The 20,801-nt window shown below is 54.8% G+C and overlaps 1 protein-coding gene and 1 non-coding gene across 2 annotated transcripts in view; both read right to left on the bottom strand.

Annotated features, from left to right (window-relative positions):
- Nucleotides 1–6,645: 6,645 nt before the first annotated feature.
- Nucleotides 6,646–20,801, bottom strand: part of EFL1 (elongation factor like GTPase 1) — a 123,687-nt gene continuing 109,531 nt past the window's right edge. The window contains exons 19-20 of the mRNA XM_047086699.1: nucleotides 14,201–14,385; nucleotides 6,646–6,950 (exon numbers count right to left, since the gene is read on the bottom strand). Of these exons, the coding sequence (XP_046942655.1) occupies nucleotides 6,762–6,950; nucleotides 14,201–14,385 (374 nt within the window). The 3' untranslated portion in view covers nucleotides 6,646–6,761. The remainder of the gene's footprint in view (nucleotides 6,951–14,200; nucleotides 14,386–20,801) is intronic.
- TRNAP-UGG (transfer RNA proline (anticodon UGG)) lies at nucleotides 9,500–9,584 on the bottom strand. The gene has a single exon. It is a non-coding gene; the product is annotated as a tRNA-Pro (tRNA).

The following is a 20,801-nucleotide window of genomic DNA, read 5'->3' as shown; positions in this document are numbered from 1 at the left end:
CCCCTGGGACGTGTGCACCTGATCGCCCAAATTCCCCTGGGGCTTGCAGATGTTGAGAGCTTGGTGACCAGCCGGCGGCCCCTGATCTGGGCGCCGTGCCCTACAACCGGTGGCAGTGGACGTGGCCACGGTGCACGAATGTGCGATTCTGGGGCCCCAGGGAAGGGGTGGGCGTGCAAAGGGGGACGCCGGGCACGTCTCGGGAGCGGGACCCACAGCTGTGGGTGTTCAGATGCGCTCTATAGACCCCCGGGAATTCCCATAATTCCCATGGGGCCTCAGGGAGCTGCCACCTGCACCTGGGGCCAGGTCTGAGGCTCCCCTCCCCCCTCCCCCCTGCTCCCAACGGGGCGGCTGCACTTGGATTGTTTTTACACTGGAACTTCCACACTGGGTTTCTCGCGGAGAATGCACTCTGGCCAGAAGGGACTCTGGGGGCTCCAGGGGTGGGTGGACTCCATGTGCACCCATTTTAGGGGGGAGCAGACCCCCCTCGGGTTTCCCTACGGAGGAGGGCTTCGCCGGGGAAGCCAGACAGGTTATCAGCTGGGCGACTGTCCCGAGGTCCCCAGGGGACCAGGCCTCAGGACCGCGCAGGGAGGCAGAGGGGACGTGTGGTTAGGGTCTGAGCGGCCCGAGGTCCCGGCCCCAGGAGCCGAGCACAGGGCTTCTGGTGACTCACCACCCTGCCACCTCCAAGGCCTCTCACGGGCACCTCTGTCTTTTTTTCTTTTAAATGTTTATGTATGTATTTTGAGAGAAGGAGACAGAGCATGAGATGGGGGGAGAGGGAGGCAGAGAGAGAATCCCAAGCAGGCTCCACACTGTCGGTGCAGAGCCCAATGTGGGGCTCGACCCCACAAACTCTGAGATCATGACCTGAGCTGAAATCGAGAGTCAGATGCTTGGGGCACCTGGGTGGGTGGCTCATCCGGTTACGGAGCCTGCTTGGGATTCTCTCTCTCTCTTTCTCTCTCTCAAAAACTCTCAGCTGAGCCCCCCAGGTGCCCCTCGGGGGTCTTCTCTTTCCCCTCCTCTTCCTCTCCCAGCTGGCTCTTGACCCCGATTGCCTATTCAAGTTCCTGAGACCCATCATCAGTGTGCCTGGATCTCTGACCCGTGGGTGTAGCCACGTGGTTCAGAACATGCCCACTCCTGGGACAGGAGCATCCCGCGCCCTTCCCCTCCGAAGACGCTGTATGGGGGGTGTGGGGGGCGCAGATGCGGGGGCTGCCCTGTCTGTGGGGCGACCGGGCATCCGCCGGCCCTCCCGAAGTCAGGGCCGGCATCGTGCTGGCCTGTCTGGTGCATTCGACTCGGCCCGCGAGGCTCTCAGCGCGGCACCAAGCACGTCCCCACCCACCACCGCCCACCTCACTGCGGACGCAGAGCCCCTCGGGCCCTCGGCAACCAGGCGGCGGTGTGGGACCCCTTTGTTAGCTTTTCCATCCCAGGGAATCGCCTTTTTCTGATCATCAAAGTACTACACGCTGGATTTGCAAAGGAAAACTTTACAGAAAAACAATGTAGAAAGGAAACCGCTCTGTTAATTACGCCCCGGGCGGTAAGAAATTTCACAGGTCCGTAGCCAGGTCTCCGGGTTTTTACGGAGCGCGTGATAACGACGTACACGCACGTTTTAAGTACGTGGTAAAAACGGATTCAGGCCAAGTATAGCATCCTGGGATTTCGTACCCTTCAGGAGCTTCCGGCCCTCAACCAGCCGCGGAGCCAGCAGCTCTTTCCGGATGGACGTTCGGAGCCTTCCCAGTGGGGGCCGTTCCACACGGCCCCGTGCGGATACCTCTGCGCGCTTGTGTGATGCTTCCGTGGGAGAGGTTTCTAGAAAGATGCCCAGGGTGCACGTATGACCACCGTACATTCTAGCACGCACGGCCAAGCTGGGGAGAGACCACTGCTCAAAGCTGCTTGTCCGGGCCGGCCCGCAGCTGCCAGGGGCTGGCCATCCCCGCCCCCCCCGCCCCCATCTGTAGGGGATTCTGAACAACCTTCTGGGAGGGAAACATACCGTGAAAGGAAGGCAGCAGACACGGTTGGTTGAGTCACAGAAGGAGGTAATAATCTCGAGTGCGCTAGTGACGGCCGCTTGAATCCATCCCCAAGCCTGGGGACGCCGGGGGGCACCTGTCTGTGTGGGAGGCGGGTTGCCAAGGGGCTGACTTGCTCAAGACGCCACAAAGCCCGGGACGTAAAGGCCCGCTGCCCCGAGGCCCCTCCGACAACACCAAGAGGGAGAGAGAGAAGAAAGAAACAAAATCCAGCTCGACGGCTCTGGCGGGAGCGAGGCTCAGGGAACATAGTGGCGGCCGGCAGGGGCCGGGGGGGGGGGGCAGTGGTGAAGAGGACGAGGAGGTCACGCCACGCAGAGCGTGGATCTGACCCCGGGCCCGGGTGAGACACGCCCCCCCCCCTCCCCCCCCGAGCCAGCGGTCCCGAGGGGGAAGCCGCGGTGTGACCCGGGCCACCAGGCGGTGGGCGCAGGGCTCCCTTCGGGCAGGGCAGACGCCGGGTCCGCGAGGAAGGCTCCGTGCACATCACCTGAGAAACGCCAGCCCTGTCCGGGGAAGGGAAGCAGCTCTCGGAGAGAGGAGGCTGCGGGTGGTCTCAGACCTCGGGGGCTTCTGCCTCCTTCGGAGAACCATGTGACCGGTAAGCACCGCTTTTTCCATCTGGATCCAACCCTTTCCAAACGCTCAGTGCTACGCATCTGGGAGCTAAGAAATGCTGCTTATCTGGTGGGGGGGCAATTTTAAAAACACTCCGAGGCCGCCGTGAAGCGGCCAAATGACTTCACCTCCAAGTGACATTCTCAAAAGGGAAGTTTCCTAAACAATTTTTTCCAAGTTTATTTATTTACCCTCGAGAGAGACAGAGAGAGAGCAAGCAGGGGATGGGGCGGAGAGAGAGGGAGAGAGAGAATCCCGACCCGGGGCCCGAACCCACAAAGCGGGAAATCACGACCCAAGCGGAAACCAAGAGTTGGACACCCGGGCGCCCCTAGAAGCGAAGTTGTGTTAGTGAGAGAAAATGTCTTTGGAAAAGGGAGCATATGAGATGAAAAGTGTGTATGTCCAATGATCTCATCTGATAGCAGAAGGAGTCCACAAGCTCTGAATTTTCCAGATGTACTTAAAAAAAAAAAAAAAAGAAGAGAAGTAAACATTCAAAACTAGACCTCTTATAAGGTCACTTTTTCAGAGTTCGGACAAATAAAAAAGAAACATCTAAATCTGATGTTCAAACAAGGCTGTCCAGTGTGATCCAGCCTTCTTCCTTTAACGGCCCATTTATCGGTGCCCCAGATCCTACAGCTTGCCCCTCCCTTCCTTGGCTCCTACTGGGTCTCACAGGCAAATGCCTCCTTCCTCCGTCCATCAGTGTTCTGTCCAATGACCCTTACTTTCCCGAGCCTAAAATAACGGCGTACGCACGTGGAAAGGCTCAGTGATTAAAAAAAGTGATCGTTAGGATTTTATTACATCAGAAACTCAGCCTATAAATTTTCTACGACTAATCACCGAGAAAAGGATTTTTTCCCCTCTGTACCTCTATTTTTTGTTATTATTTTTTTGAAGTCTTAAGGGTTTCTCTATCTACTATAAGGTAGAAGATACGCTCAGCCAGACCCAAGACGCGGGAGGGACGTGCAAAATCAACAAAGAGGGTAATGAAGTAACCCCCAAACCGAACGCTCTAGCCCTGCCGGGGGAGGGACCAAGGTGTGGGATAGAGAGAGTTGCCTGGCCCTCTGGGATGTCCTTATCAACCCGGGCCCAGAGGAAGGGGATGTGCATTGGAAGAAACCCCATCCCGCTACTCAAGCCTCTGGCCTTCCAGCCCTGGGCCACGACTGCCCAAGTTGGGAAAGGCCTGGACCCTTCACTCCAGCCCTTCTGGGAACCCTTACTTGTTCGGCCCCCTCACTCCCTTCCTGCTCGTTTTGTCTGGTCGGAACCGCTCTGCCTCTGTCTAGAGCCTGCTGCACGGGGCTCTGCTCATAACCAGAGGGCAGATACACCGCAGGGTGGTCTCTTCCCTCTTCTCATTCCCAGGCCACTAGGAGACGCTCTCTGTGCTGCAGGCTCTGTGACCACCGGCAGGATCAAAGGAAAGTGTTAGCACCTCTGCGGTCTGGTTCCTGTGTTTTGGTCGACATTCATAATCTTGTTTTTAGAAATTCTTGGCTTTTATTGTTACTTTTATCAATTTCTTTTCTATCCTAGAAAGCTTAAAATGCTCTCTGCCTTAAAAAGAAAGGGTTTGAGGGACGCCTGGGTGGCTCAGTCGGTTAAGCGTCTGACTTCGGCTCAGGCCATGATCTCGCAGTTCGTGAGTTCGAGCCCTGCATTGGGCTCTGTGCTGACAGCTCAGAGCCTGGAGCCTGCTTTGGATTCTATGCCTCTCTCTTTCTCTGCCCCTCCCGTGCTCATGCTCTCTCTCTGTCTCTTGATAATAAATAAACATTAAAAAAATTAAAAAAAAAAAAAGGAAAGAAAGGGTTTGACTGTTTCACAATGAACACCTTCTAATTTGCAGATTTAATAACATACTCACCTGGAGGGCTCCTGCTCTGTGACAAGCTGCCTAAGGCCCCAAGCCTTCTTTGGTCGTTGTCAGACAGGAGAGAAGGGGCATTCCCTACCCAGTGCCCGACTCTCCGTGCCAGGTGCACAGGCTGGCCTAATTTCTGAAATCAATTATTTTCTAAACTTACCAGCCAGAAACGGAGCCATTATATATTTCTGAAACTTGGACACCATTACTGTTAGTAGCTTTGCCTACTGGGCTGGAGACACAGAATATAAATATAGATATAAAGATGCCCCAAGTCCTTCCCTCTGCCATAGTGAGGACCCAGCTCCTGTCGACGGTCCTAACACAGATCAGGCAATACTCCTTGGGAACTTTCTGTGATGCGCCTGGAACAGGGCTTACTAAGAGATGTTAACTGGATGAGAAACGGGACCCTGGGCTGTGGGCTGTGAACTTAGCTATGACCTGGCACGCACACACTTGCACGTACTGTTGTATACACGTGTGTGTGTGCGTGTGTGTGTGTGGTGTCCTAGGGATCACAACAGGACTTGGGTATCTCCCCTCACGTCTATGGACACTGACCCAAGCAGCTCGTCCCTCTGCCCCTCTCCCCGCCCCAGCCCCTGGCCCGCCCGTGCTCCAGGGTCATGGGGAAAAGGCATTACAGCCATGTTGTCCGGTGCCCGTCCCCAGAGCAGGACGGCTGTCCCCAGACATCAATGCCAAGTCCTCCAGGAGCGAGGGTCCTGGGGTGGTGGCCCCCCGCTGCCCGAGGCCTGCCCGTAACTGACTACAAACACCCCGCCTGGGTGAGAACAGGAACACTCCCGCTGCCAGTGAGGCTAGGCTTTGGGCACGGCCCCGGGGCACGAGCGAGCAAAGACACGGTCTCCGTACCCACACCTGCCGCACAGGGACGTGGTTCCTGAGTGGGGGGGTGGGGGGCACCACGGCGTGCACGTGGGGTGGACGACTCACATGGAGGGCTGGCCGCACCCCCCGGCCGGCTTCTCCGAGGTCACTTGACCACTCGTGACCGTCTCCCTCAACGTGGGGACGGTGCCGCGTCACCTCCCCCATGCTGGCGCATCTGGCAGGGCCCCATGGGACTGCGGAGAGAGCTCCAAGTCTGGGGCTGCGCCTCCTTGCGAAATGAGCGAGTGCCGGGAAGGGGCAGAGTCCCAGAGTACTTCTTACGGCACGTGCAGGCGCTCGGAAGGGTGCTGTTTACGAAGGCTGCCAATCGACGCGCCAGCTTTTCCTCCCTATCAAAGTTTTACAAGATAAACCGATGCCCGGAATAACTCTCCCGAGTTAACTCAAGTATCTGTACCTGGTAAGCTTAAACTGACGGTGACTTATGTAGCCACACTCTCGCCAAAGTCGGGGTCAGTTAGAGTCGACCAGCTAGACCGTGGCTCGAACGAACAGAGATAATGTTTCCATAACTAGTATGAGGACCTCGTTTATTGACCTAGTGTGTGGGAAGAAAGCCCATTGAAAGCCTCTCAAAAACAAAGTCTGATCTGATCGTCATACGTGTTTTGAAAGAGAATCCTTCGTTTAAGTGGCTATAAAAACTATTAGTGCAGCCTCAAAAGTTACAAAATCTATTTTTGGCCGAATCGCATTGGCTCCTTCCAGGAGATCTCCCCGAAGGGCGCAACCGAGGAGGTTTAAGAGTGTTGGCAATAAAGGAAATAATCTCATCACGTCAGCTAACGTCCCTGAAGATTAACAGGAAACCACCGAGGAAGTTACAGAAGTTATTTTTCTAAAGAACAGGCCTACGGCCTAACTCTCACCAACACCTATCTGAACACGAGCGATGTGATTTATGAGGGAGTGCGAAAGCAGGTTTGAGGCCAGTGCCAATCGGACGGGACAGCGTGGCCGCACAGACCAGCAGGGCAAGGGTCAGCTACGACCGGGTCGGACTGCAAGTGGTCTCTCGAGGACGCGGCCCGACTTGGGAATCAGTTAGGACCACGCCGGGGCGAACTCCCCCGGGCACGGGACGCCGGGAACTTCTCGCCTCGCACCAGAGTGGGTCAACAAAACCACTTGGGAAACACGTTCTCTCGCACCTCTTTAAAATACTAATAAGCATCAACTTTATTGACGGTGAGCTCAGAGAGGATTTCCCAGCATCTGGCCTGGGGTGACGCCTCCGTTCGAAAGAGCAGGCCCTGCCGGGGGCGGGGTTACTTATTTTTGCTGAGGGTTCTCTGCTTCTCCGCGTGCGCCACCACCTTCTCCTCCACGTAAAGACCCTTCCGCTTACGCACGGCGTCCATGTACTTCCGGGCCTGGTTCTCAGAATCCGCCTTCTCCCCGAAGTGTAAGTACTCCTCCTCGGTGGTTGGTACCCAGAAGGGGTCGCTGGGGATGACCTGGCGAGAGAAGGGGACAGAACGTGCCAGGTCAGGCAAGCATACTTGGATTTCAAACAGCCTTGCCAGATTCCTAGCGTGAGGCCGAAGAACCAAAGTTAAGCCACGAACAGCCAATTGCTGGGAAGGGCAAGGAACAGTCGTGAGGGATCACAGGACGCGTGAACAGAGGGAAGCAGCTTCAACAAACCCGTAAGGTGCACGACGTCACCCCGAGGAACAAGGGCGACTCTTAACTTTGAATAACGTGACGGAAAAGCTCCCCCTCTCGCTCGGATGCATCTGGGTATCAGTGGGGTCTTTTCATTCACTTTGCCTTCATCCCCAGCAAAGACCAACGCCCGTAAGCCCACTTCTGGTCACCCGAGCTTTTGCTCCCAAACTCCGTGGTATGACCGGTGAGCCGGGCCGCTTGGCCCATGTTCTGTCGGGACGAGCGGCAGTCAGCACTGCCCTCCCTCTTTGGTCTGCGCCCCCGCCTGCTGGCGCCCTCACGGTGAGGGGGACACGTCCAGGGGAGCCTCCTCTTGACGGGAGGGAGAGGGCAGAGCCTGGGCCCCGGGGAGGGGGGCGGCGGGGGGCGGGGCTGGTCTGTAAGTAGTGACGTGGGGGTGCCCAGCCCCTCTGGGATGAGCAGCTGCCGGGTCACGAGGCCCACAAGCGATGGCCACGCTGGACACAGACTTCCCTGAGGTCCAGGACAGAGGGGGCGGACAGTTTCCTGCAGGCAGAGAAGGTTCCACGAGCCGCACACTCGTGGCCTGTCTCTGCCTCCTCGCCAAGGGTTCTCCCAGGATGTGACAGGTAAGTGTGAGAAGAGAGAGGACCGGGGGACAAGGGTCTTCTTCCCCTCTCCACTAGAAGTGCACAGTCCGCCCCGTCCCTCCGCGTCACTTACGGAAGCCGCCCTGACCCGGCCCTGCGGCAGGAGCCCCGCGGCCTGGCTGGTCTCATTCTGGAACGTGGCTGCAGGGGCTCCGTACCCTCCACGGTCGAGACCACACTCTCCAAGGTCAGCCTGACGGGTAATGAAGGTGAGAGTCTGGCCTTCACACACCTTATCCGGTTTGTCGTTTTCTCTCATTTCTCAATTCGGGAAAGAAAGGGATGGTATTTACTAAGTGGCCTCAAATCCTAACGCTTTTCAATTTAAAATCTAGAAATGGCGGAAAAGGAAGTAGTTGCTCTTCAGCACCAGAAATGGAAGGGTCTGGTCTGTGAACCGGGAGGAGGAGGAGGGGAGCCCACAGTAGTAAACGGGGGTAAAACCCCTGTCCGCGTCCCACAGGGCGCCAGGCCAGGTCCGCTGCCCGCTCAGGACGGGCCCCAGCCACACAGCCCAGGCCCTCTGTCTGGAGCTGGAAGAACCACGTGTGCCCTGGGCCGTGGCTACCACTGGGGGACAGAGGGCGCGACGGATCGTGCTGGGCCCGTGTCCGCGGTCCTGCGCCATCCGCCCTGGTGAAGGCGCCGAGCTGAGCAGCTGCGTAGCTGTGGCGCTTGGGAGGGACAGGCGACTCGGAGATGCCCCAGGGTGACGCGGGGGAGAAGACCCGACTGAAGACGGCTTCGCACGGGGCACGACAGGAGCCCCCACCCCAATCAACAGTAACCGGACTCAACAGAGGGAGCATTCGTAACCAAGTAAGAGAGGTGACGGAGTGACCGAGAGTTACAGAGTTCACTTAAAAATTCTCCAAGAAAAAAGGGGCGTGTGGGGGCACTGCATCCGTAAAACATGAGGCAGCTGTAAAAAAGTAAGAGCTAGAAATCCCAGAAATAAATTCAGACGGAAGGATGAAAAAGAAAGAACCTCGGCGGGCAGGTTAAATAGCGAACCGCTGAGAAGACCCCGTAAATTAACAGACTCGACGTCCAGGATAAAGAACTCCTACAACCCAGCAGAGAAGACGAGCAGCCCAGTGGAAAGACGGGCGGAGGACTCGAAGGGATCTTTCTCCAAAGAAGATGTGCGAACGGCCCGCAGGCCACGAAGAGACGTCGGTCATTAGTCACGAGGGAGACGCACATCAAAACCACGATGAGGCTCCACCTCGCGCACGAGGGCGACTTCTCCCAAACACGGAAAAAAGCGTCTGGTGAGCCGGTGCCCCACGCCGGCCCCAGTGGCGCTTCCTGGTGAAGACCCCCTTCTCCCTCGCACCACGCGGCCACAGAAGCCCTCTCCTTGGGGAGACAGCCGGGAAGCGGAACGTCCCCCGGGCAGTCGTCCACAGACCGTCTACGCTGCGGGAGACTAGTTTTAAGCTGGTTACTGGTGTCCTCCCCTCACATCACATAAGCCCATCAGAGCATATAAAGAAGCTGCATGTTCTCAGCAGGTCTGGGGAGTAGCGGTGAAGAGACTGTTAATCCTGTTTACAAAGTTGACGCCGTTTTTATAAATGTTTATGTATTTTTGAGAGAGAGAGAGAGAGGGAGAGAGAGAGAGAGAGAGAGAGAGAGAGAGAGTGTTAGTGGGGGAGGGGCAGAGAGAGAGGGAGACACAGAATCCGAAGCAGGCTCCAGGCTCCCAGCTGTCAGCACAGAGCCTGACGCGGGGCTCGAACCCACGGACCGTGAGATCACGACCCGAGCCCAAGTCGGACGCTCAACCGACTGGGCCACCCAGGCGCCCCTAAAGTGACGCGTTTTATATAGAGCAGCAAGTGAACTATGCTAGTTGAGAGACACCAGACTCAGACCGGTCCTTGTTTCAAAACCGGTAAGACCAGGAGTTTCAAAAGGTCCCATTCTGTGTGGCCCTCCGCACAGACTCCAGGGCACTCACCTCCGTCCTGGGGTCCTCTGGAGGAGTCCCGCTCCAGACCGCCCCTCGCCGGGGGGCTCGGGTGCCCACACCGGGCCGTGCGCTACAGAACGGCGCCCTCGAGGCCACAGGGCAGAGCTCGCATCAGTTTGGAAGAAAAGGTGCTATTTTCTAACTGGTTCACCCAGAATTCATCTGCCCACAGCGAGAATGTTGTTTTGCAACCCCACAGCCTGGAGGGGACGGCATTTTCTAGCGCACGGGAAGGAAGGCTCCCAAGTGCCAGCTGCTGTCCTGGGCATTAAAAACAAAAACAGAAAGAGGAAGAGGAGGAGGAAAGGGGACAACAGCCCAGAAGGGAAGCGCGTGGGGAGCCCCGTCTCAGGTCTGTGCCCAGCTCTCGCGAGGACCGTGGCTGGTGGGTGGGAGACACCGCGTCCGGAATGAACTTCTTCAGCGCTACTGTGCTCAGAGCCGCGGCCTCCTCACCCCGGGTGAACTCCAGCCCGCCCCCCGCGTGGTCTCGGCATCAAGCAGCCAGGCTTGAGGTTGTGCTGACATGCGTGTAGAACTCCACTGGGTGGGAATATTTTTCTCTCTGTGCCTGTTATTAGCTCCTTTTCTTCCCTTTTCACAGAAGGGGTAAAACACAGAAATTATGAGATTGCTGACTTCAAAGGTTTCCTCATGGAAAATGCCTGTAATTTTATTTTCTCTATTTTTTGAAGCACTTTCTCTCAAAAGCTCTTGATTGTAAATTATATGGTGTGATAGAACACAAATGGAAGAAAGTGGCTTGGAGCGAGAAGCCAGAGCTCAACGACTGCGTTATTTCTAAACCCAACCAGGGGGGAGGACGGAGACAGCCAAAAACGATCACATCAATGACATTTAATTATAACGTCGTTTTCAAGACTTTCACAGATTTGAAGCTGTCGGGAGTGGGGACTAGGACAGGTGGCAGGGGCCGGCAGACGGTGGTACAAAACTGGAGCGGGCTCTTCTCGACCGCACTCGTCTCTAAATTTACCAAGAGACTGACTTTTAATAACCAACTAAGACAGAAACTAGTATTTAAAAACAAAACAAAACAACTACTATTAAGTACGTAAGATTTCTGGCCTTTCTTTTGTGAGTGAGAGAAAAAGCAGATGGAAAAGTCATCGTGGTTTTCACATTAACAAAAATTGCCTATTTGGTAAGAACCTGCTGTTCCTAAGTATCTCTTCTCCTGTTTTCTTTGCTAACAGGTATTTCAGGCTCGGGATGAGGGGAGGCACACTCTTTCTGTAAACAACCAGAGTGCAGGCCACACGGTCTCCGGACAGGACCTACAGAAATCATGTCTAAGAATGCGTACGACCGTGTTCCGGGAAACTTCGTTCACCGGAACAGGTGACGGGCCATCGTCTGCTGACTCCTGATGCGTCAGGCTCCATTTCCCAACCTCCTGGTTAGGTGGGTGCTGTGACATGTGGCCGCGCGACTGGCTGTGGGCACTGGGACATTCACGTCCCTGCAGGGAGGGCACGCGCCCTCCTCTTCCCATTCTCCCCCTCCCTGCTCTTCCCGCCTGGGATGCGGACGTGTGGTGCGAGGGAGAGCAGCCACTCTGGACCCTCAGCAGAAGCCACGTGCTGACAAAGGAGTTGGAGCAGCCTGGGCCCCCGCCCCCGCCTTCCGCCAGCCCAGCATGAGCCCCCACCGCCCCTGCCACCCCCACCAGTGAGTCCCCACCGCCCCCACCGGTGAGCCCCTGCAAGCGAGCCCCCGCCCCCCCCCCCCCCAACCAGGGAGTCCCCTCCGCCCAGGCCCCCGCCCCACAAGAAGACAATCTACTCTGAGAAGGTTTTCACAGAACAGTCTTACCTGCTTACTTGCCAATTAGGAAACAATGACAACTTCGTAGAGTTTTAAAAATGTGCTTTATAAAACCACTTTCAGGGATAAGGCCGACTGTGAAATGATCACTTATTTTTAGCAAACAGGATATGTGAATTCAGAAACCCAGTTCCTCCAATCATCATGCCCCTACGACAGCTCTGAATCCCTGCTTTGGATCTGTCCGCACACGGGACCCCCCGGGATCACGAACTTGCACTCTGTCTGTTCTCGTCAAACATGCCAGAACCCGGCCTTGTCACTGGTGGGATCAAGGCCACCTTCCTGAGACGGACACCTTGTCATCGGCAAGATGTTCGGACGGGTGAGCTCCAAGTTCTGGGGAGGTTCTCGGAACGGCAGCACCGATGAAGACAGTGCTTTGCCCTCTCGAGGTCACTGCTCTAAGTGGGATAAACCCCCCTTCGGTTCTAAATGTCAGCTGCACTGCCCTGTAATCACGCCTGGTCCCTAAAACACACGGGGGAGGACTCTGGAGACCGTTCCAGTAAGATCATCCCTAATAGACTCACTACAGACGTAGTTCTTCAGAAGCTGCTTGAACAAATCCGTTCTTTGTATCCCTCACTGGTGTTTATTCCTCTGTAATAATCGAGTGCCAAAAACAAAGCTGAAAAGGTCCAAGTTTGGGTAAGTGGGAAATTACTACCCACTTAAGTTCAGAAATTAACAAATAAATGTATTGGGGGGCGCCTGGGTGGCTCAGTCGGTTAAACGTCCAACTTCGGCTCGGGTCATGATCTCGCGGTCCGTGAGTTCGAGCCCCGCGTCGGGCTCTGTGCTGACCGCTCAGAGCCTGGAGCCTGTTTCAGATTCTGTGTCTCCCTCTCTCTCTGACCCTCCCCCATTCATGCTCTGTCTCTGTCTCAAAAATATATAAACGTTAAAAAAAATAAAATAAAAAAAAAATAAATGTTTTGGACCTCCTGTTTTCTACATGGTGAAACATGGAATGAATGATACCTATTTTGATATAAACCGATAAAACCACCAAAACTTCATTTAGTTTCTAGACAAAGAGACAAAATGAAGAAAAATTTCATAGTAAATCCCTGTTAAGGTGAAGACTGTACTGATTAAAAAAAAAAAGAAAAAAAAGGAGACTACACCAGAACATTAACCATGGTTCTTTCGAGCATTACGGATGTGCGTTTTTTTTTTTTTTGTTTGTTTTGTTTTTAGGAAAAGCAGACACAACTGCCAGTTCTGGACAGCCACTTCCCTGGTGTCCGTTTAGGTGACAGGAACCGCCCGATTAAAACTAGATTTGCCGTCAAAGTCCGGCTTTCTGAAGTGCTGATTTCCTTGACTACAAAATTCACTTTAAAAAGGAAGTTCTCCCTCACTTACCACATTCCCCTTTCTTACCCGCACTTCAACGGTTTCTTTAAATCCTGCTCTGGAGAAAGGGGCCCGTCTGGCTACAGAAAGTGAGAAAAGGGACGACCTGGCACCGGCGTAAACAGTCGTGATTCGGCAGGGCTAGAGGAGAGAGCCCCAAGCGCGTCCACACCACCGGGAGCCTCCCGCGGTCGGGCACCAGGCTGCACGGTCAGCACGCCATCCCAGGGGCGGGACGCACTCGGGGGTCCCCCCGGCCTGCCCAAGCACGCGGCAGAGGGGGTCTCTGCAACCCGAACCTGCGGCCGCACAGCCAGCGCTGGTCCCACTAGGCACGGGCCTCCCCGGGAGAGGGAGCCATGGGCCGTGCTTTCTGTTCCCTACAAAGTGACAACAAACGCTCGTTTCCTAAAACAGCCCTTCTTCTTACATCCCGTAGCTTAAAAACCCTCCTCCTGACCCGAGACGGGGTCTGGAAGGTGACCAGACTTTTCCGCTCTCCTTCGCCCGCCTGTCCCGCGGCGCCCTCCTCCTCAGTGCTCAGCTAGCTCTCCTTCCAGGACCTGCTCAGGGAGGCTGGTCTGACCTCCCTACTCCGTGTGAGTACCCTCCCCGCCCAACCCCCAAAGTGAAAAAACGATGTCTTCACCATCTTTTCCTCTCCCCCAGCAATGCGGACCCACGTTTGCAGTTTTAAGTGCGGGTAAGGTTTGCTCTTTGCCCACCTTTACCGACACCGACAACGAGGGGTTGTGATGGACCCTTTCACCCCACAGCGCACGGAAGTCGCAGAAACCCGCAGAGTCCGCGGCGGGGACTGAGGGCCACAGAACGCACGGGAGCTTAGAGCTGCTCCTTGCCAACACGACCGTTCCCCTCTAAACGCCCGAAGTATTTCCCCCCTGGAAGAAAAGTTCCTGAGAGCTTCACTTTCAACACGTCTGATTTTTCCCTTAAAATTCTAACCGCTATCTTCAGAGGGAAACGCAGGATCGAACGCTCTGCGTCTTAACTTTTGCGTCAAACAAAAGTGAAGAATGAGTGTGTGTTATGTGTGCGTCACAGGCCCCACGTAACCTCAGGACCCTTCCATCTGGAGGACAACAGCCCCGTGCCTTCTCCCGGGCGAGGGACTGAGCGGAGGCCCCACGGAGGCCCGGCGGTGGCTGCCACCCTCGGGGTCATCTGCAGGGAGCACGCCGGCGCCTGAGGAGGTGGGACGGGGCTGGGCTGTTACCTCCCAGTGGCTGAACACCAGCTGCGGGCTGGCCAGGCCGCTCGTCCTCTTCCTGATCTCGTCAGCAAAGCCGAAGCTCTCGGCGACGGGCAGCACCGCCTTGATGATGAACATGTCCGTCCCTTCTTTCATTTCTTCTTGAAGCACTCGACCTTCTCTCTTGGACAAGACCGCGTAGACCCGACCTGCGAAAGCAACACGGCTCTTAAGTTCACTGACCGGTGACACGTCCCGAGCCACACAGACACGCGCCCGCTCACGCTCCCTGTAACAGTCCACCCGTGAGAAACGGCGCTCCCGAGGATTCTGGTTTACACAAGCATGAAAACTTTTTTCTTAAGTGTTTAAAAGTAACGCGACAAAAAAAAAAATCGGAGACGAAAGGCGAAACCACCCCAAACCGCACTGCCTGAAGGGCAGACCCCTCACACAGCCTGAGAAACGGGCGGCTTTGAAAAGGACCTTTTGATGCAACATCCCCCATGACGGTCAGTCTCCGGGTGTGAAACCCAAGGAGACGAGTGTGCCTGGGCTTTGTACACACTGAAATACTCGTAATTATGAGACATTATTGATTTGATGAGAACAGCGTGAGGCTATTTGGGCCCAGTAAGCAAGGAACAGACACAGTAACATTTTTATATTAGAAATGAAAACAACACGCAGAGATGTCTGGTCACGTTTTTAAAAACTGGTTAACACGTAAGTGGCGTAAGTATTTCTTTTCCCCTGGAAACCGTGTGTGGCATCTTTCCCGTCTGATGACAAGGTCTACCCAGATCACAAGAACGCCCGCACATTCTCTTGGCTAACTACATTTTCGCAGTCAGGCCCGATGCCGCCTCCCACTCGGGAGGGAGAGGTCTCCCCGCTACAGAGGCCGGCTTCTGGAAGGGTCCCTCCGGTGCTCCAAGAATCCTTTTAGCCATGAGGGGGTCCAACTCTGCTAAGAACAGACAACTGAAAACCACACACGGTTGTGAGGAACCTGTGGGGCCGGCAGGCACGTCCCCTGAGGCCTCCGCTCACCTGCCACTTGGAAAAAGGAGTCTCGGCTGCCTGGCTGGCCGAGGAGAAGAGCGCAAGAAAGACGGCCCGTCTCCTCCAGGCGTAAGCCCCCACCATGGAGGCCCGCAGCCCCTCCCTTCCTGCGTGGGTCAGGCCAGGGGCCTCCGACCAGTTACTGCAACTGAGACCGAATGTCATTCATCGTGTAATTCTCGGCCATTCGGTTTTAATTCCACTAAAACGAAATCCCCAAACTGAGGCCTAGGGATGGATCACTGAGCAAAGGAAAACCGCTATAAAGAGACCCTTCCAAACGCACTTGGCTTTCACAACAGCTGTGTCCGATGCTTGGATGCATTCGGACACCCTCCAAACTGGCCACTGTTCCAGCAGGGAAATTACGGTAGCCACATCCAGGAGGACCCGTGACCCTGCGGCCTCTGAGCACATGGCCTCCCCTCCACCGGGGCACCTGCTCCACTATTGGTCAGTCACCTGTCCTTGCACTCGACAAAAAGTCACGGTGCACCTGCTGCGCGAAGGCACCAAGACACAAGCATCCACTGGGAAAAAGATGGCAACAAAAAGTCTAATCGATGCGAAGTTTTGATCAGGGCGGGACTTGGACTACCAGATAAACAGATAAACGTCTGGACCCAAATTCAAGGCCTTTTGTGACCCGGCAGCAACCCCTTACTTCAAGCTCTGGGGCCCGCAGATCCCACAGCTGCAGACCCTCCACTGAGACCGCAGACCCCACGGCACACTGGGCGGACCCTCCACGGGGACCGCAGACTCCACGGCATGCGGGGCGGACCCTCCATGGGGACTGCAGACTCCACGGCATGCGGGGCGGACCCTCTGCCCTAAGCCGGGGTAGGGCACTCACTGCCACGGCACACGCTGTGGGCACAGTTCTCCAATCTACGGTGCATCTCAGCCAACTCCACGGAGTTAGAGCCCATCTGGAACCATCTGGTCCGAGTCTCCTGTGGTACCCTAAGATCAAAACGGTCTCTTAGCCATGTGGGCTCCATTGAACCTAATCTCTTTCATGGCACTACATATTCCCGTCTGTATATTTTCTTCTCTGATGGGCAGCAAGATTGGTCTGGAGACTCTACAATCCTTAGAGCTGGGAGCTCGGCAATTAAAGGTATGTTTTGTTTCGTTTTTCCAAAATTGAGGAACGGGAGCAGCTGTTCACAGCAATGTTTTCTCTTACGGTTAACAAACAGGAAACAATGCGGATTTCCAATCTGGGGATGATGGGAAGTAAATTATAGCATAACAAGTTGATAGGATATTATGCATAGATTAAAATGAAAATTGTGAATACTAAGTGGCCAAATGGAAGCACTCTTTTAAAAGAAGTAATAAATGCAAAAAGCAAAACATTAAACTGCTTCCGCCATAAGGTTACAGCTATGCGAAACATACTATTACAGACAAAGACTGTAAAAGAGTGGAAAATGACAGGTTGATTTTCAAGGAGGAAGATTCTTCTTTTATGTTGTGGTTTCTGTTATCGTTGGTGGCCCTTGTGGTGTAGCTTCAATTAAAACACACAAAGAAATTGGTGGGCACTTCTTATAAACCAGGTCACGCTAACCTCTCTTCCTTTTGTTACAGAGCGACCAGACTGCTAAATCAGGCACGTGTGGTTGACAGGATACAGATGGGCTTTGACCAAACGTGAGCTACAGTGTACTGTGGACAGAGTGGGGCCGGCCGCTCTTGTGCAGATGAATCCAGCCACGAGTTTACAGGAAACGCACGGCAACAAGTTATGCCCACCCTGGCAAGATGTCCTGAGGCGGGCGTCCGTGTTCTGACTGCGGCTGCGTGTCCTCACGACGGTCACCAGCAACGTAAGGGTCCGGAAGGCATGATGACCGGATCCGAAGTTGACAGGAGGCCGGAAGGCTAATAAATACTTTGGCAGCATCAGGGTGACCGGGTGAGGACCCAAATGTAACAAGACACAGGTCCGTGTGGGTTAACGCAAAGTGTTACTACTGTTGGCTTCAACCACCCAACCAGCCAGCGTTGGCATGGTAATGCGGAACAGAAGTGCCCATAAAACCGAGTCGGAGCGGGTTCCCTCCAAGCTCCGTGGCAGTCTGCAGTGCCGTGGTACAAAGAAGGCCAATTTCACACTCAGCTGCTCAACTCAAAATTATTCCACCCATCAAAGCCCGTTTCAAAGAACTATCACTTTAGAAAAGTCTACCCTGTTTCGAATTCTGCTAATCCCAATTTCTCATAAAATTTCGCTGGAAGACCACATTTATTCACTAAATTCAGCCGTGCTGTTTCACATAATGAGGCTTTGTCGCCTAGCGCCTCTCTCCGAGCAGGGATCGTGCTTCGACACGGTATGGGCACGTACACACGTCAGTATGTTTTGTCGAAGTGAATTAGGAAAGGCTGATGAAATGGAAAAGGGACCCCAAGTCTGGAACAGAGGAGGCTTTTAAAAGCCAACAGTGGCACTTACTAAGACTGTCCCTGACACCTCAAGGCACGTATGTTCTCGCAACCTGAGCGTGTACCCTACAGGTGAAAACAGAAGGCGGAAACTCCAACACCAGCAGGAACGTGTGATGTCACCACCAGATAAAAACAGTGAGGAGCCAAGAATGAAAGAAGCTACCAGGTCAGAAGAAGAAATATGAACGTGACAAAAACACAAACCAATTCTAACGTCCGCTAAGTGAAGGGCACTTTTCATGGGTGAAAAATGAGAACAGAACCGGGCCTTTGAGGAAGTAGAGTTTGTAAGTGAAGAGGCCCATTTCCCCCGATGAAGGGATATAGGACAGGCCTCTGTCCTTCTACAGAACGCCCTACTCTGACCACCTATAGACGATGTCTCGCTTTAACACCTTGTGTAGAAAGAACTCAGTTTTCAAGAGAGACTGAGAACACTCATTTTGCTTAATAAGAAAGACATGAATTTGTCTCTCAAGTTGTGCTAATTCTTAGAGAATTAAAGCATCCGTCAACAAAGTCTGGGAGATGTCTGAGTATCTGGGCAGGAAGCAAAGGCTTAGGGTCACCAAGGTCTCCTCGTTTCTTGTTCCGGATGAAGGCGGTGATTTAGGAAGAAAAAGAAAAGCGCAGAAAGCGAGCAGGAGGCTATACTGACCCTGGGTACAAGAAAGTAGCTATCGTTACCAAAGGACCCCTTGAAGCAACCCAAAATGGGCTTAAGAGAAGACCCTCAACTCTGAGCAGCAGGGCCTCCCACTGACTCTGGAAGAAATGACTCCAGACCAAATCGAAACACGGGGTCTCTGTAAGGTGGCAGCCAGCTGGTTGGGGATAAATGTATCACGCCAGCCAGAGCGCCTGGGACAGAGAGCACGGGACTAAGCAGTCCACGCAAAGGGCGCTGCCTCGGAGGGGCCAGAAGGACCTACAGCACAGTGGACAGTAACCTGGAGGCGGCCAGACAAAGACTAACTCTGCTCCTGAGAGAGAAGGGGCAAGTAACCCTGCGGATGATCAAGGTACGTCTCCTCCTACCAAGTGCCGGGACGCAGTCTGACGGCCAGGTGGACAGGGCCAGGAGGAAGACAGGCCTGGGGCTGCCTGGTCACGTGCAGGGTCCTGTGGACTCCTAATGGAAACGGGAAAGCGGGCACAGAGCATGGGCTCGACAGGGAAGACGTGACGGTCTGCCTGGAATTTCAGTGGATGAACGCCAACACGGATTCTGGCTTCAGGTGTTAGGTGGGAAAATCTGCCTGGCCAGAAAGCAACGGACAGATGCCACTCCAAACAGATAATGTAGGAGAGACGGCAACCTGGGGAGGAACTGTGCATTCCTATTATCACCCCAGGAGTCCGGAAGGCGGAGGGATAGGCACAGATGTGCGTGGACCCTACGCTTCCAGGTGGGTCATTTCAAATGCACGAAGGAGGAGAAGGAGAACAAGTTTTGGGATAGCAAGTCCTAAGATAAAATTCCTTGCAGGAGTAATGAGAGAGAAATACCAACCATGAATGATCCCAATGACAGAAAAAGGAGGAGAGATCCTCCCCACCCCAAAATACAACAGTGGCTCCAAAATAAATGTGTCGGGTCAAGGCGGGCAGGTTGCTGCGCCCCCCTGGCCTATTGTAGGAAGGTGCGCACGACGGACGAAGGAGGGCTGTTAAAACCAGAGCCAGCTAAGCCCACCAAATAAAAGGGCCAATGAACGACACCAAGTGCGGTCTGCTGTGTTAGTTTCGAAATAAGGCTGAGACGTGCCCACAGCGTGGAGAAATGAGCGTGGCGTCAACAGAGAAGCGCCGGAAAGCAGGGCGTCCTGGTATCCACGTCTCCTGCCTTCTCTTCGCTGGGGAGAACAGGGGACAAACGGGCCGGGCGAACAATCGTGGCAGAGAGCGCACCGGGGCCCAGGACCCCCGGGAATCTGACAAGCAGGCAGCTGGCCTTCTTGAACGGGTTCCGTCTCCGGGGCCAGGGTCACATCTCACAGCCCTAAAGAACTTGTCTTTTTTGAGAAATTATCGATGACGGGAGGTGTGCTGAAGTACAGGCGAAAGGTAAGGAACAAATGAACTTCTGGGGGGATAAAAACACTGATTCTATAAACTGCAGACTAGGAAGCCATATGCCAATTCCCCGCAGTGTTTGAAGAAAACATCATAGAGCTTTGTACGTATTTCTGCGAGTAGGAGTTACTCGCGTCTGGAGACGCACGGACTTTCTGACACAAAACCTCACCAACCTCAGCTTACTTCTTCTATACGGTTGGCAAGGTGACCGTCGGGGGAACCTACAGACACGAAGGAGACTCACTCCACCCACCCACTCAGTTCACCCCTTACTGAGTTTCAGTTCTCACGAGAGCAGACACGTGAAAACACAATCAGTGTGTTACAGCTGTGGTGCCGGCACTTGCCAGAATCCTCCCTGTACTGCTGGGTGTGTGAAAAGCCCGAGGAAAACTGCACTGTCCGGATGCGTGCGGTGTTCACGGAAATCGTGAACACACTGTCATCGTTACGGTCTGGTCAGTTGCCAAACTTCGGATTTTGCTTTCTGGGGAACGGGTGGGAAGACGTGACTTATCTTGAAACGGGAACGAGGCTCACGCTGGCTTCCCAGGGGTTCACGACAGGGGGCGGTGGCTACATCCCACTGAAAGATCGCTACCGCGCCGGGGGCCGTGTGGCGCCCACGCCGGTCGGCACGAACGGCTGCTCTCTGGCGGGTGCGGAGCAAGTGAGGGGTGCCCCGAAGCACAGCCCCCTGGAACGGTGAAAGGGCACCAAAAATCCCACCGTGAAAAATCAGCGGAAGGCTCCGGAGAGTTTTCTCAGGGACACAGAGCAGAAAACTCACGTGCTCCTCGGGCGCATGAAGTGCTCGCGCAGGGGGCGCGTGGCGGTGCACGTGGCCGCAGACCAGCAGGCGACCACAGAGGGAAGACGATGCTTCCTCAGGGGACAGGCTGTGAGCTGCCCGTCGAGGCAAGCATTCAGGTGGCGGTGGTTCGTGGCAGGGCCGGGGTAACCGGAGCAGCCACGTCTCCTGCACGGTTCCCCAATTCCACCTCCGCCTCCGCCTCCGCAA

Source organism: Lynx rufus, unplaced genomic scaffold (assembly GCF_022079265.1).
Source record: "Lynx rufus isolate CCGP_SWC_20201006 ecotype Redwood Valley unplaced genomic scaffold, mLynRuf1.p SCAF_21, whole genome shotgun sequence".
In the NCBI taxonomy this organism is placed as follows: domain Eukaryota; kingdom Metazoa; phylum Chordata; class Mammalia; order Carnivora; family Felidae; genus Lynx; species Lynx rufus.
This window is presented reverse-complemented; position numbering and strand designations above follow the sequence as displayed.